The 14,867-nt window shown below is 47.5% G+C and overlaps 3 protein-coding genes across 3 annotated transcripts; 2 read left to right on the forward strand and 1 right to left on the reverse strand.

Annotated features, from left to right (window-relative positions):
• Nucleotides 1-1,492: 1,492 nt before the first annotated feature.
• Nucleotides 1,493-4,870, forward strand: LOC131887642 (uncharacterized). The gene is made up of 7 exons (XM_059236278.1): nt 1,493-2,355; nt 2,647-2,987; nt 3,068-3,231; nt 3,296-3,535; nt 3,609-3,827; nt 3,900-4,247; nt 4,317-4,870. The coding sequence occupies exons 1-7, from the start codon at nt 2,048-2,050 to the stop codon at nt 4,800-4,802; spliced, it is 2,106 nt and encodes a 701-aa protein (XP_059092261.1). The 5' UTR covers nt 1,493-2,047; the 3' UTR covers nt 4,803-4,870.
• Nucleotides 4,871-6,200: 1,330 nt separating this feature from the next.
• On the reverse strand, nt 6,201-8,626 carry LOC131887643 (uncharacterized). The gene is made up of 2 exons (XM_059236279.1): nt 7,013-8,626; nt 6,201-6,405 (listed from the first exon to the last, which is right to left on the reverse strand). The coding sequence occupies exons 1-2, from the start codon at nt 8,386-8,388 to the stop codon at nt 6,291-6,293; spliced, it is 1,491 nt and encodes a 496-aa protein (XP_059092262.1). The 5' UTR covers nt 8,389-8,626; the 3' UTR covers nt 6,201-6,290.
• A 4,425-nt stretch (nt 8,627-13,051) lies between these two features.
• On the forward strand, nt 13,052-14,828 carry LOC131887644 (large ribosomal subunit protein mL46-like). Its single transcript, XM_059236280.1, has 2 exons — nt 13,052-13,771; nt 14,603-14,828. The coding sequence occupies exons 1-2, from the start codon at nt 13,103-13,105 to the stop codon at nt 14,759-14,761; spliced, it is 828 nt and encodes a 275-aa protein (XP_059092263.1). The 5' UTR covers nt 13,052-13,102; the 3' UTR covers nt 14,762-14,828.
• The last annotated feature ends 39 nt before the right edge of the window (nt 14,829-14,867 follow it).

Here is a 14,867-nt window from a genome sequence, read left to right on the forward strand (position 1 = left end):
ATACCCAAAAGCAGGGTGCCGGACCACATTTTTTCTTGAATTTCCTTTACTTGACATCCCCTATTAGTCGTTCCTCAGTCACAATTACTTAGATCAAAAATAGTTACGCAACTGTTGCTCGAAAAAATGTAATTGCATTACTCGTTAGTTTGCCTAAGATTGAAATATTGTCGCAAAAGTCGTGATGGAAAAACAGTATTAGTATTAACAGTATTATTATTGTTAAGCCGGCAAAGCTTCCCTGTTAGAAGTCCATGCCTAAAGTCGAAAAAATGTGGAGACTTTGGAAATTTGATGCATCATACTCAAGCCAAAGAAGAATTTTCCCTGCTTGACAATTACACTGAATCGGGTCTTCAGTCCAACATAATTTGATTGAGAAGATGTAAACAATAGAGTAGCAGATGCAACAACATTTAAAACCAAGAATACACTCAACAGTTAAAAGCAAGCACAATTTGACATTCTTTAGTTTAATATGAGTGGTAATAATAATATTAATAATAATAACAATTTTCTGTTATATCTGTTAGGTTTTTACAGCCGTCACGAGATACACGAAAAGTTTCAGGCCATAGAGAAGTGTAAAGCTGTGGGATTTCATACCAGTGCTCCCTCTGGTTCTACCATGAAGAAAGTGTCACCACACTTCTTACTGATGACAAAATATTTGCACCAAATATTCTTTTTTTTGTATTCCTGCCAATTTTTGTCACTTGCCATGTAATGTCTTCTTCATCAAATGAATTTTGGACTGAAATGGTTTAAAATAATTGTTGACCAATTTCCCTAGATGGAGAACAATTTTGTTAATGAAAATCTGGAAGCACTGGATGTGCTAAAATCATGGTAGTTCTTGCTGCGATTTTGGCGCAGCCTGAATTCCTCACACAGCTGAAATCCAATCCCGTAGTTTACACGTCTCTATTCTGGAAGCTGAAAAAGGAACGAGTGATTTTTTAAGTTTTTGGGTCGTTATAATTACACAATTTTAAGATGTAATGGAATTATAGTTCCTTTTTCGAAAAAGTTTAACGATTAAAAACAGTCTGAAAATTTGCAATTTTGCAATGGTCAGATATTGTTATTAAGATAGTATTTCAAAGATCTTTCTCCAAATCGAAAAAAAGCAAGAAAAGGCTTCACCTTAGGAGAGGGAAAAAATATCACAATGACTTTTTGAAATAATTGTCGAAAATATTGGCAGGCTTGCATGGGATGGATCTCTTACGGGGACGGGGGTGCTGGGATTAAACTTAAGCTGTAAATTGATTGGTCATAGCTCATAGACTATTTCATTCCCAAATCCCGGTCGTTAGAGTGGCTCCCCTGAACAACAATAATACTTTTGTAGAATACTTCCCCCCCCCCTACTTCCCCAAACTGATTTCGGAGACACTGTCTATTAAGTACGCAGTTTGAAACACTCTTTGTGCAGAATTGGTTCTCCTTGGCGTTTTCAGAACGCCATTGATTGAAAAAGGTTGTATAGCTACAGAAGAGATTTGAGATTTGAAATCTCGTTGTAAGAACTTGAGTTACAGAAGAAATTCTGAAATAAGCACAATTTTTGCTGAAACCCATTTCTTTGGCGGAATGCGCTGTTATTTTTTTATAGGTCTGTGCCTGCTCCTCAAGCAATCAAATAAAAAAATGAGAAGGTTAATTCTCTTATGAGCATGTTTTGGGCAACAGCCTGCATTATGATTTTATTCTTCGATCATCTTAAGGGAAGATATTGGATATGTTTTTTTTTTCTTGAACCAATAAATGACTACTGAATCCTTGGAAACCCGCAACTGAATTATTTATCTGCCATTCAAATTTTGCCATTTCCATTTCGAAACAAATGGCTGGAAAACGCAATTAGAGTGTTCTAAAAACGGCTTAGTACGCGTCCTTGTCTCCGTTGATGTGTAGTTGTTGATCGACTAGTTGTGTGCACTCGCTCATCAGCTGCGAGAACTTTTTGACCTGCTTGTGATTCCGTAATCCCGTAATCGCGTAATCGGCATCCATCGGTCTTTCCTGTCAGTATCAATCCATCATGTCCGGGCTAACCCGCGGTACAGCTCTCCGGGCGCGTCTGCCTTGCCTCACCAATGTCCGGGTACCCCGGCTCTTCGTGATTCGGCCTGGTCCACCGGGAATGCGAACCTTAACTCAGATGACGCCCAAGAATGCCCTCATCACCACAGGTCTGTCTAATCGCTCGTCCTCGGAGGAACTGAGGCAGCAATGGGGTCAAAAGGCCTCCTTCAATGTGCGGCAATTGCAGGATATCTTGGATCATGACAATCACGAGATGAGGAACAACTTCCGAGAGTTTCTCCGCAAGGAACTCTTCACACCTAGGTAGGTACGTAGATATAGGATATATAGGATATAGTAAAGATGCCTCTAATCCTTACAAGCCATGGAAAATACTTCGATCCTTATGTTCAAACATTTTGATATTCTATGCATCTATTGAACCCATCGAACTTTCAGTATCTAGACCAATTGGACTGGACTTCTTGAAAGAAACGGAGATGGTGATTTTTCCTCTGGGCCTCTCGACCCAAAATGAGTTCTGAACCCCGAGGCAAAACCTGTGTATTCCAGTCCATCCTCTTTCAATCTTGTTTCTCCATCTCACTTGGTTAGATATGATATCAATCTGGAGGATGAACGGGCTCTGGCCTTGAAGCGTTTGCAGGCCATCTGTGATGCGGGTTTCATCTCCGTGATGGACTTTCAGAACAACCCGCTCAAGATCTTTGCCGCCCACGAATTGGCCGTCATCGATCCGGCCATGGGCACCAAAATGACCGTTCAATTCAACTTATTCGGCGGAACGGTGCTCAAATTGGGCACGGAGCGACATCATTATCTTTTGCCCGGGATCGACAGCCTCAAAGATGTGGGCTGTTTCGGCCTCACGGAATTGGGATACGGGAACAACGCCGTGGAAATGGAAACCACGGCCACTTACGACAAGGCTACGGGTAATATATTTCGGGTTGTTTCAGCCGTTATTGTTTCGCTTGAATTGACTCGATGGAGTGATTGGGGGTTGGGGTTTCAGATGAGTTGATCGTGAATACACCCTCACCTTTGGCTCAGAAGTATTGGATCACCAATGGGGCTTGCCACGCCCAACACATCGTGGTGTTTGCCCAATTGTACGTCGATGGCAAGAACGAAGGGATCCATGGGGTTCTGGTTCGATGTCGGGATGAGAAACTTGGCGTACGTCGCGCATTTCTAAGCTAGTCCATAATTACCCCTACATTCTCAAAACTTCCATCTGTAGCCGATGCCCGGCGTGAGCGTAGAGGATATGGGCCATAAGATGGGCTTAAATGGAGTGGACAACGCCAAGTTGACCTTTGACCATGTGCGAGTTCCACGGACCAATCTTCTGAATCGATTCAGCGACATCTCCGAGGACGGCAAGTTCGAATCTCAGGTTAAGCAAGGAGGCCGGGCCCGATTCTTGGTCATGGCGGACCAGTTGTTGTCGGGTCGAATCTGCATTGCTTCGGGATGTATTGTAAGCTGATAGATATTCAAGTTGACCTTGGGTTTAATCATTTGGTTTATGGCGAGGATATTCGAATTTGCAGGTGGCGGCCAAGGCAAGTTTGTGCATCGCTCTGAGATACGCAGCAACGCGTTTGACTGTGGGCCCGACGGGTAAATCTGACACGCCCATTTTGTCGTACCAGCTTCAACAACGCGCTCTTATGCCTTTGTTGGCCACCACGGTGGCGTTGAATTTCGGATTGAGTCAAGTCAAGAGGAAATGGGCGTTCCAGCCCAAGGATGGGTCCGACCACATGAATGTGCGTAAACTTATCAGGGCATATATTAGAGATTTGCAAGGGGCTCGAAGAGGTGAAATACTAAAATTGCAGGTGGTTCGGATGTGCTGTGCCATCAAACCATTGTCCTCGTGGCATTTAAACAAAGTGGTGACGGTCTCAAGGGAGCGCTGCGGAGGACAAGGCTACTTATCTATCAATCGGTTTGGCGACTTTTTCGGGTCTGCACATGCCGGGATCACGGCTGAGGGGGACAATTCCGTTTTAATGCAAAAAGTGGCCAAGGAGCATCTGGCCATGTTTCAGCCCCATTCTTTAGACACACCCACGTGTATGGATTTGGGCAACTCGGATCATTTGGCCTTTTTGCTGAAGTCTCGCGAGAACAAGTTGTTTGAGAACCTGAAGGGAAAAATGGCCAAAGCCCTCCTCTTCACCAAAGTAAGTCCTTTGAAGCGACTTTTCCGTGTCGTTAAATCAATGAAACGTAAACGCCTGTCCATTCTCCAGGTTGGCAAGGCTCTCCCCTCGATCTTTGATAATTTGGGCAAAAGTCTCCAAGAAAAGGGCATCTACAATGTCTGGATGTTCGAACAACAAGATCTGGTTCAAGCTTTCGCTCGCTCATACGCCGATCGCGTCGTGTGTGAGGCCTTCCAAGAGGTTTTGGCTCAAGACGACGTATCCGGGTCGGATATTGAGCCGATTCTCAAGAAACTCTTCCATCTGCACCTACTGAGCACTTTGGAGCGAGACTTGCCCTGGTTCATGGAACAAGGAATCCTGAGTTCCACTCAAGGTCGAGACCTCCTGGATCTGAATCGGTCCCTTTGCGCTGAGCTTGCTCCAGATGCGTTGTCGATTTGCGATTCTTTCGCCCTGCCCGAAGAAGTCCTAGCCGCTCCCATTGCCCGGGATTGGGTTAAATATAATGAGTACGATAACCAAGGTGAACTGGCAACGAACGAGCAGTTCCAGAAAATCCTTCAGGCTTGAGTGAAGCCTGACTATTTATTTTAATACCTTTTAAATTATGGAATAAAAGTGATCCATCATAATACTCATATATTACTGGGGAAGCTGACTTCCCTGGCCGCGGCTCTCGTTTCTGTCAACGTAATTCCTTATCTTTCGTTCTCCCTATGTCACATACACTTGTGATTGAAATCGAAGGAGATAGTACCAAGTGCCAAGAAGAATGGCCGACTTTGAGAGGTCTCATAAATTCGAAGTGTACGTTTACGACACCCAAATTGTGCAATCCGAATATGACGATCCCCTTTTAGCCGTAGTCTTCCGATATCCCAGCCATTTGTCCGATGACCACGTGGTCTGTACAGCCGGTCAATTAGCCGGTATGGCTCGATTTTTCACGGACACATTGGGTGAGAATCCCACGTTCTTCCAATTGAATCGAGGTCGATTTGAAATCGAGCGCATGGGGAGATATCTCGTATTCGTGGGTGATCTCACCGTGGAGTCCATCTTACCGGATAATTCCGCGCTTAATCTCCAAAGAGCCATCTTGGACCCGATTCAGTTCTTCTTCGGCGATCTCGAGGCCTGGCGGAGAAGCCTCAATTTCCGACGAGGCAAGCCCCGCCCATCTAATCTCAAGCACGCCCAAGCCATCTCAGAAAAGTTCGCCCTGGAGGTCGAGGCCGTAATTGGGCTGATCTTTCAAAGATACTTTGAACCACCCCGTCCAGCTTTGCCCATATTGGAAACCGAACTTTGCGTGCAAATCAACCGATCCTGCCAAAGGGCGATGATGGGCGGGACCTTCGAGGGGTGTCAAATCTTGTCCAACATCTCGACGATATCTCGGAAGTTTTCGTCCTTCCCCGAGCCAATCTCACATTTCGTGAACCTGCTCCCGGGGAACGAGCCTCTTTTCGAAGGGGTCCAATATCAACCCTCGTTCCCGCTGCCATTGGGAGCAAAGATCTACGTGTGTGGAAGGTCTTGCCGTAACTATGACGAGAACGATGTTCACTCCTCCGTGTCAAACACTTTCGAGCCCAACAACCCGAGAGAGACCGAGGACACCAGCAGTTGTTCCTCCGATTCGAATCAAACCGATTATGAGTATGATTTGGACGCCAATATGGATGCTAAATTCCCTCGGCGACGATCCCGATCGTGTCGCTCTGAGAGTCTGGCCAAGATTCGGTACCAGAAGGAGAAAGAACGGACTCACTTCTTGGACACGATGCGAAAGATCGTACAAGTCACTCGCGTGTCTCGATCCGATGTGATTGCTTTAAACGAGCAATTCATCGTGTTCGTCCAGACCTTAGGGTGGGTGGAGCTCTGGGTGGGATTTCGGAGTCGGACAGTGAATGAGGGGGTGGTGCGAGCCCTCTGGGATGTGGGATTGTGTGGTTTGCCTCGTTTGAGTTGATCATAAGCTCTTATATTCCGTGTGGTACATAACAAAATAAAGCTCCATTTTTTTCGAAGATGCAATCGAGGCTGTTTCATTTAACCTGGAAGAGACACGCGCTCCGGGTTCAAAGGGACACCATTGTGCCGTTTATCGCTGAATTTCCTAATGGCAGAATCCAAATCTGACGGTCCCAAGGGAATAGTACAATACCTGAAAAACCAAACTAAATTGAATGCAAATACAGAGAGTGTTATTATTATTTTGAGTAAAATGTAAAAATTTGGAAATTTATTTTCGTTAATTATCCAAGGGGTCTCCCTTCCCCCAAATATACATTATTCACTTTCATACGGAAAATATCTTTCCGAGTCAAGTTACTTCTCTTCTATAGAATTAGTTTCCTTGATTGTTTTTGCCAGTTTCGTTGCATATTAACGGATATCTGTGCGCTAAGTAATAACCATGGAATTTGTTTTTTTTTTTTAAATGAATGCCAAACAGGTGTTCCGTATTGGTGGTGCATTAGCTTTCCCTGAATGGCTTAGATGGTTGAACTGTGGTTATCACCATAAGCGAGGCAACAATTCATGATTTATGTGATATGATAACATGGAACGGGCATAACCCCACTTGAGACAATCAATCTCCGTTAGGTAGCAAACCGACTGCGAAAAACTAAAATAATACGGACAATATTATTTCACTCATGAATTGGACTACCTAAATCCATGTAAAGAATTCCGGAAAGAGTCCCAATGTTCCAATTGCGAATAAACCATTCACACTGAACGGGCACAATTAACTAAAGACCACTTACCCTTGATCAAAGATGAGTGGCGCAGTCTGCGGTAGCATGATGCCGTTATTCCGCAAAAGTCTGAGAACGGCGGCTTTGTTCACGCAATGAGGTGCAAATATCTTTAAGGCTTCGGAGGTGGGTCGGGCCCGTTTCAGAGGTCCACCTGCGGCTGATGAAAATGCGGGCGGAGGGCCACTTCGACTCATCCCACCAGATTGAGGGTTCAACCAAAGGCTAGCAATATTGGCTGGAGGTCTCCTAACAGGAGTGAGCTTGATCTCGAATTCCAAGACCTGCATGGCGGCCAAGGTCTGGGCCTCTGAGTTGAAGGCCAAGTACAGACATTGGTCAGCTTCGTAATCACCCGCGATCCGTTGCAAGCCAAATTCGCCAAATTTGTCCTTGACGGCGTGCTCGCCGGTCGAGACCTCGTTCCGGGCCTCCAGCCAATATAGATTATCTTCGGGGTTGAGAAATACGTGACGGCTAACCGGAGGTGGCGGTTCGTTCATAGCGGGTAGCGACAAATTGTGGCGATCAGCGGAAGGTTGAGTGTAACCCAAGGTGCCAATTGGCCCACCATTCACAGGCAAAGGTACGGTGCGGTTCAAAAACACGCGGCCACTATTGAGTCCTCCTCCAGGGGTAGGCGGTTCCGCGGGGCGATTGGTATCGGGTCGAAAGACATTGCGCGTGCCATCGGGCCGTCGATTGATTTTAAATTGTTCCATGGTATGATCGTGCAGCTCGTTGAACACATGGGATTGCGTGGGCCGAACCAATCCGGGTGGCGGTACCCGCAAATCGACTCGGGGACGGACCGTGGCCTCGGTAGACGACCCGTGAGAAGAATCGGGCGGTCGCTGGGCACTCTGACTCGACGAGACAGCGCTCTTGTCGGATTCGGGTTTGATAATCCGATGCGATCCACTCACCCGTTCCAAAACGCCCTGAAATTTGGGCTTGGCAGAGCTGGCAGCGGCAGTGGACGGGTGGGCCGACATAATGGCGGCGATATCCTGATCGTAGATGAGCGTGTCGAGCTCGGGCTCGCCGGTCTTAATGGCCAAGGATCGGACCACTTGGAAGAAACCTTCCAGGTCGCCATCGGGGATCTTGACGCAACCTTCGTACATGAGTCGGAGGGCGAACATGAGGCCGTTGTAGTCGATGTACTTGACCCGAATGACTTGGCTGGGGTCGGGCTGGTCCAGGAACTTGTGTTTGAGCACTGAGGAGAAGGCGGACAGGACCACGCGGTGGGCTTTGATGGTGATGGCTTCGGGATCCCCTTCGGCCATGATGAGGGCGTCACAGAAGGCGTTTTCCATCCACATGGCTCGGAACTTGTCGAAGCATGGGTCCACCAGCTTCCGACTCACCGGTAAGGGCATGATGCAAGCCAGCCAAGGATAGGAACTCACAGGCGGGTTGAGCCGGACTCCGTAGATAATAAGCCTGAATGAAGACAGGCCCTGGATATCCCACCGGAGGCAGGACACGCGGAGAGGGAGAGGATGATGATGATGATGATGATACGATGGAGGAATGGTGACAGGCGATGACTACAAGTCAATTGAGAATGGTTCACCGTTCAGATTTGTGATCATTTGGTCAGTGTCGCCACTTAGATGACGGGAGAAGGCACGCAAAACATGCCGTAAGAGCGCCAATCATCAAATCGTAATGTTTAGCGCCCAATTACACGGAGAAGGGTGAGAATGGTGAGAATGGTGAGAATGGTTCACCGTTCAGATTTGTGATCATTTGGTCAGTGTCGCCACTTAGATGACGGGAGAAGGCGCGCAAAACATGCCGTAAGAGCGCCAATCATCAAATCGTAATGTTTAGCGCCCAATTACACGGAGAAGGCACGAAAGATGTCGCATAATGTCCGTGTTCACAAAGTTGAACTGACTGTTGAATCCATGACTATCAATCCAACTTCAGTCGCTCTGTTCAATGTGGGCAACCACGCCCATACGTGTCCAAACGATGCGTCAGACATCGCAATTGACTGTCCACTAAACTTAATGTGAGTTTGACGAGCACTTTCAAGCCCTCAAAATTCCAGGCTATGGACATCTCAAATCATGAAGCATCTTGAGTTAGAGTAATGCTCTAACTTTTACGAAGATAAATCAGGGCTACTTTTTGTGACTAAGCAACAGGTTTCCAATGTTCCGCTAGTGATACCATATGCCACTCAAAATGTAAATTGTTGCAACCTCCCCTGATTTTTTATTTGATCCCATCAGTACTCTTCACAAGGTAACTTACTGTTGCTTCCGTGTGTCCCCTCCTAAAGTGTATTTTAACCATCTGACAATCAATCCATTTCCCAGGTAACCGGCTTGTTTCAACTACTGGGTTAGGACATATTTCAGCCACCAGTTACCTCTCGCATTTCTTAAAAAAAGTAGCCTTTATTGCTATACCCTCTGAGGGCAGTTTTTCTGAATTTTGTCTGTCCAAAATAGGTTGGAGAAATCATGCTCATCTAGTACAGCTCCTGTGGAGGGTACGCATTCTAGTTACTTGGTATTCTATGAGTTAATTCAAGTTTGGATCTCAAAAAGTTGATTGGTCAGCTCCTTGAATGTGTTCGCTATTTCATATCAAGAGAAGCTCAGGCAAGCCCTCGCTCTTCTCCTCAAACTCGACGGCATGAAATAGCGAACGCGTTCAAGAACGTCTTGACCTTATCGACTTTCTTCAAGCCTCACTTTAATAAACTCCACGCAAGGCATGCCCCCCCGCTATTGTATAAATAGCGATTCCAACACAGCTGTTTAATACTACTGCGTTAACTACCTCGAACTCATCATCGTTTTAAATATCATAAAGGCTGTTCCATTTGCGAAATCACAACTGACTGGGACAGGAGTAGAAGATATCTTCTTCCTCGGGGGAGGAAGGCGTGGAATTCAGCCTTGATTTGGACACCGAGGGACGACCCGTGCTGACCTTTTTGGTTTGCTTACTTCTGGATCTGGTCACCACCGGTCTGGGCAATGAATCAAGGCTGGTGCTCGAACTACTCCCTTGACTACTACTGTCCATGGTCAGGTCATTCTCGGTCACAGGCAGGTTTCGAACTGACGGTATGTCTTCATCCATTCGTACGTCAGTCGGTTCAGGTTCGGTGTCTTTTGGGGTGGCTTTAGCAAAAGATGACCTTGCGTGTTTGGCTCCTGGATCTTGGGATTGACTGGGGTTAGTCAAACGGGAGTTGACGTTGGACTTGATGGGTGATGCGGAGGGATTGACATGCTCAAATATCTCGCTGTTGGGGAACATGTTAGTGTCTTGACTATCAATCGGTTGCGAAGGGGATCGGCCAATTTCCTCCATCAATTCCTCCAGGGATCGCATGTCCTCGGAATGCGGCTGAGGTTTATTCGATTGCTCATGGATGGCTTGGATTCTCTTCTTGAGTTGTCGCGCTCGACTGTGATTGTCAGGGATTTTGAGGCATTTGGCGCCGGATTGATCAGCCGGGATGGTAAAAAAGAAGCCGTAGCATTGCTCATTTTCCTGTGAATCAAATAAGGCCTTGTGATGGGCATGGACTCCTTTGAGCAAAACCAAGTCCCCGATTTGAGCTGGGCTCACCACGTCTTGCTCATGGCCGTGGACAGTAATTTCCATATCATAGGTACCTTCGGAAGCTAGCTCTTGGGTATCTTTCTCATCCACAGAATCTGGATTCTTCGTCAACGTAATTAATGAATTCAGGGTCCCGTCAGTAATGGTGAGAAGGGTTTGAGGCGAGTGATGAGATCCTTTAACCGGTTTTTTGTCTACGATTTCACAATAGATGTCAAACTGACCGGGTTCTGAGATTTCCTCGAAGCGCTTTTCACGAACGGGCCCATGACCAGGTCCTCGAACCAGGTTTTGGTACCCATGCCACCAAGTTCGTAGGGCTTGGACACGATCCTCATCAGGCTCAGTGAATTCAAAGGCCGCGGCCCGACAAATGGGTTGCATGGGATCATTGGGTCCACCGGGCACCACTAAAACCGATCGAGCATCATAGACTCGGCCATTCTTAGCGCCATTCCACTCCTGCACTATCATGTGGTGAATTCGAATAACGTACCCCGCTTCCAGGGGTGGGAATTGGTCGTCCTTCAAGCCGAGTAAACTGAACTGATAGTCCGCATATCCGTAAGTGCCCGTACACTCGGGATCTTGAATGAATACCTGGGCCATCAAATGCTGCCCTTTGGTGGCACTCACGGGTCGAGAGACACGGGTGATCACGGCCCACACATTATATTCGGCCTTCCGGATGGACGTGCATTCATTGATGGGCACGTAAATTCGTTTGGGCGGTGGTGGTGGCTGGGCCGGGGTATTTGGAGCCTTGGCTGGCCGTGCGGGTTCAATGACCTCATCCTCGTCATCTAATCTCAAGGTGAAGCTCGCGTTGGACTCGGTCTCGGGTTCGACTCGCTGCATGTCACGGGTGCCCGCATGGGCTGAAAAGAGAGGTCCCGAAAACGTCAGATGAAGCACCGTCACTTTCGAGTCCATTTGAAGGGTGGGTCCGACCCACACGCTTAAATCATGACCCCGACTGGCCACCGGATGTGGATCAGTGACCACGGTGGGGTTCTCGATCACCACGTAGTCGCCCACTCGCACATGGTCGGCTAGATTGCGGGCATACAACCCAAAAGTGGTCAGATGATACGTCCAGCCCCATTGGCCTTGGGGCGTCACCTCTCGCACGTGGTAGAATTGACGGTCATTGAGCGGTGCGGCAAATTGACCGGGTCGAGCGTGATAAAACGGCTCAATTTTTTCGACTTGAGCCATAACCACGGCTGGACGGGGCCGGAGAACGCGGGTCAGTTCGTCATCGTGGGGTTGTTCACCTATGGGTGAGAATTTGCCCAGGATTTCCGGCAACGTACCCCCGTGGGTGGCTAACCGGGGCACGCCTACATCATGGCCCAGGTCGGAAGCATTTTGGGCGGGCGATGGAAGCTCGTGCACTCGGACCAGGTCCACTCGTCGGTATTTGGCGGCCGCCATTCCGATTGACAGCCGCGCTCAGGTTGATGGGTCGGACGGATGAGCGTTGGATGAGGAGGATGAGAACTGTAGTCTAGCTAGCCATGCATGCATGGAAGAGAACAAAGTGAGCTTTGTTGTTGACATTTGAAACACATTTGAAATCAGAGAGAGAATGAGTGCGCCATTCAGGGCTCCTGAAAAGAGCAGACGAGCTGGCTGACATAAAAGACACGCGGCCAATTCATTGGACGCTAGATAGTCCATGTAGGCCCTTTGAACTTGAAATAGGGCATTTATTTACACGAAATGTTCAATGAAACCCAACGAGACCAATACTTCGGCTATATAACATCTTGGACAGCCTAACAATTGCATTTTTTTTCAGTCCAAGAATAGTGGCAATTGGCCCAAAAAAGGCGAATAAAAGCTAGCATATTTGGACGTGGCGCATGACTAGTGTACGCTCTATTGCGTATCTACAGGTCAATCTGTTAGTTCAGCGCATCATTCGTCTCTTTCAAAATCTTGATTTATTTTTCGTCAGTCGTCCAAAAGGTCACCCTGATTGGCCAATCCGACAGCTGATGTGTTGTGTTCACGCAACCTTCTTCATGTTATGGCCACAAACCTAATGCCACAACCGAGAAGCCGAATTATGGCCGTTGCACATCTTCCGTTTTTGGGTCAGCTGATATTTTGGTCCTTCGAGAAGAGAATAAAACCTAACCTAACCTAACCTAACCTGACCTAACCTAACCTTTCGGTTGCAAGGGCCTGGGGGCGCCTAGGCCGCGGCGCAAGCCTGCGGCAGCTCGGTTGCAAGGGCCTCGGAAACAGCGGCAGATTAGAGCTTAATTCTGCAATAAAAAAAAAAAAGATTCCGTGCAGCGAGATTCGAACTCACGCCAATCAAAATTCTACTCAGGGTCACGCACACTATACGTTTATGACGGTTGCATTTGGTTGAAAAATGTCGGGGCAACGTTTTTATTTAAAGCAGCTACATGTCGCGAGAGTGGCAGCTGACCCAAAAATGGAAGACATGTAACGACCATATCATCCAAATCCACGATCTACACCATGAGCACCACATGGTTACCCCGTCTCCTGCCCCTCTGCCGTGGATCGTGGGCCCCTCTACCCCGTCGAGCCTCCTCTCAGACCGCCAAATCATCGGCCACGCCCACCCCGGCCGAACTCTGGGACATTGCCGTCAGTGTGTGCGTGGAGCGCCACCCTCGGGTCACTCCGCCCCTCGCTGAGCTGCCAAAGACGTTTCTAACATGTTTGCGCCAACAAGAAATCGAGCAAAGCCTGCTCAACGATCACGAATTGGCCATTCAACGCGAAGCTCGGGCCAAGTCAGCCGTGGATGCGAGCCTTCAGAAACGGGAGGCGGGTCTCAAAACCACCTTGGATCTAGAGGACGATTGGCAGAAAGAGATGGCTCAGTTTCCTTTGCCTCCGCGGGATCCCGAAGCGCGGGGTACGCCCCATGAGCCGGCTCCAACCCTGACGCGTCCCGTGGTGCTGATGGTGCGGCACTTGCGGGGTGCCACGCCTGTGTGGACGTTGCCCATGGCCCAGCGGTTGGCCGGCGAGACTTTGCGGCAGACAGCCGAAAGGGCTGTTCTCGATAATGTCGGATCGCGGTTGCAGGTCCAGATTCTGGGATTGGCCCCGTGGGCTGTGTACAATAATCGATATTCCAAGACCATGCAAGGCCATTGCGGCAAAATGGGCAGCAAGGTGAGACATTGGGAGTGTAGTACTAATGGCCTAGGAATGAAGTTTGGCTGGTGGGATATGTCGTGGGAACCACCCTTGGGTTTCTGATAGTTGTTGAGAAGTGTTGAAATTGTTATCAATTTTGTATGCCAATTTATTCCTGTGTAAATTCCATGTATTTTTTTTCCTGTATATATTGAGTCATGTTTATCATCAATTTTTGGTCCAGGTAAGTAATTGATATTTCTTAGTATTTAACCATCGGTCATTTCGACGATTGGCACTTGTCCAATCCAGATCCTTCCATTAATATTGACGAATACATCCCTACAATGACTTTCTCTCACCAATGAGATACATGAACGGATATCTGCTTCGGATAAAAAGCTCATCCTAAACAATCAACATGAATTGCTCCAGTGCTCCCTTCTTTTTGGCCACTGGTGGTGCTTTTGCCTTGGGTCTTGCCTTAGGCATGCTTTGCATGATCTATTGGGAAGAGAGGCCGGACCTCGCTAAACGAGAGTCAGATCGGGTCTTGGATATCAAGCTGAATGTTCAATGTCGGGTCAATCTTCACGCTCGGCAGTTACTCGCCCCTGACCATCAAGTGGCCTTGAACCCGGTCTTGAGCTCCCAATCGGAACAGACTGGGCGTGAACAAGATCTGGATGAGCTGAAGACCGCCAAGTGCTCGATCTCTGATCATATCATCCGAGTCAAGACAGAATTAGAACCGGAATAGAGAAGAATTTTTGCCAAAGTGAAATGAATTATTTTCATACCTAGCCTTAGTTTAAATTTGCTCATAAGAATTAATAAATCTGATATGTTCATCTTGTGGGCTTTCAGATGTTCATCTACAAGGCCCATTATTTAGAAGGCCAAGTGGAGATACAAAACGAAGCAATTGAGGATTATCAGTGGGCCTTACGCGAAGAACTCCAAGGACATCTTTTGTCCGATGAAAGAAATGCACTAGCCAATATATTGTACGACGAAGAGCCTTGATCAAGGGAGGCGATCTATTAAGTTTGAGCAGAGAACGAATCCGAAAATAAACAGTCATTTCAATCAGGATGCTATGTCGTTATTTCAAATCGGTTTCCTGCGGACC

Source organism: Tigriopus californicus, chromosome 10 (assembly GCF_007210705.1).
Source record: "Tigriopus californicus strain San Diego chromosome 10, Tcal_SD_v2.1, whole genome shotgun sequence".
In the NCBI taxonomy this organism is placed as follows: Eukaryota; Metazoa; Arthropoda; class Copepoda; order Harpacticoida; family Harpacticidae; genus Tigriopus; species Tigriopus californicus.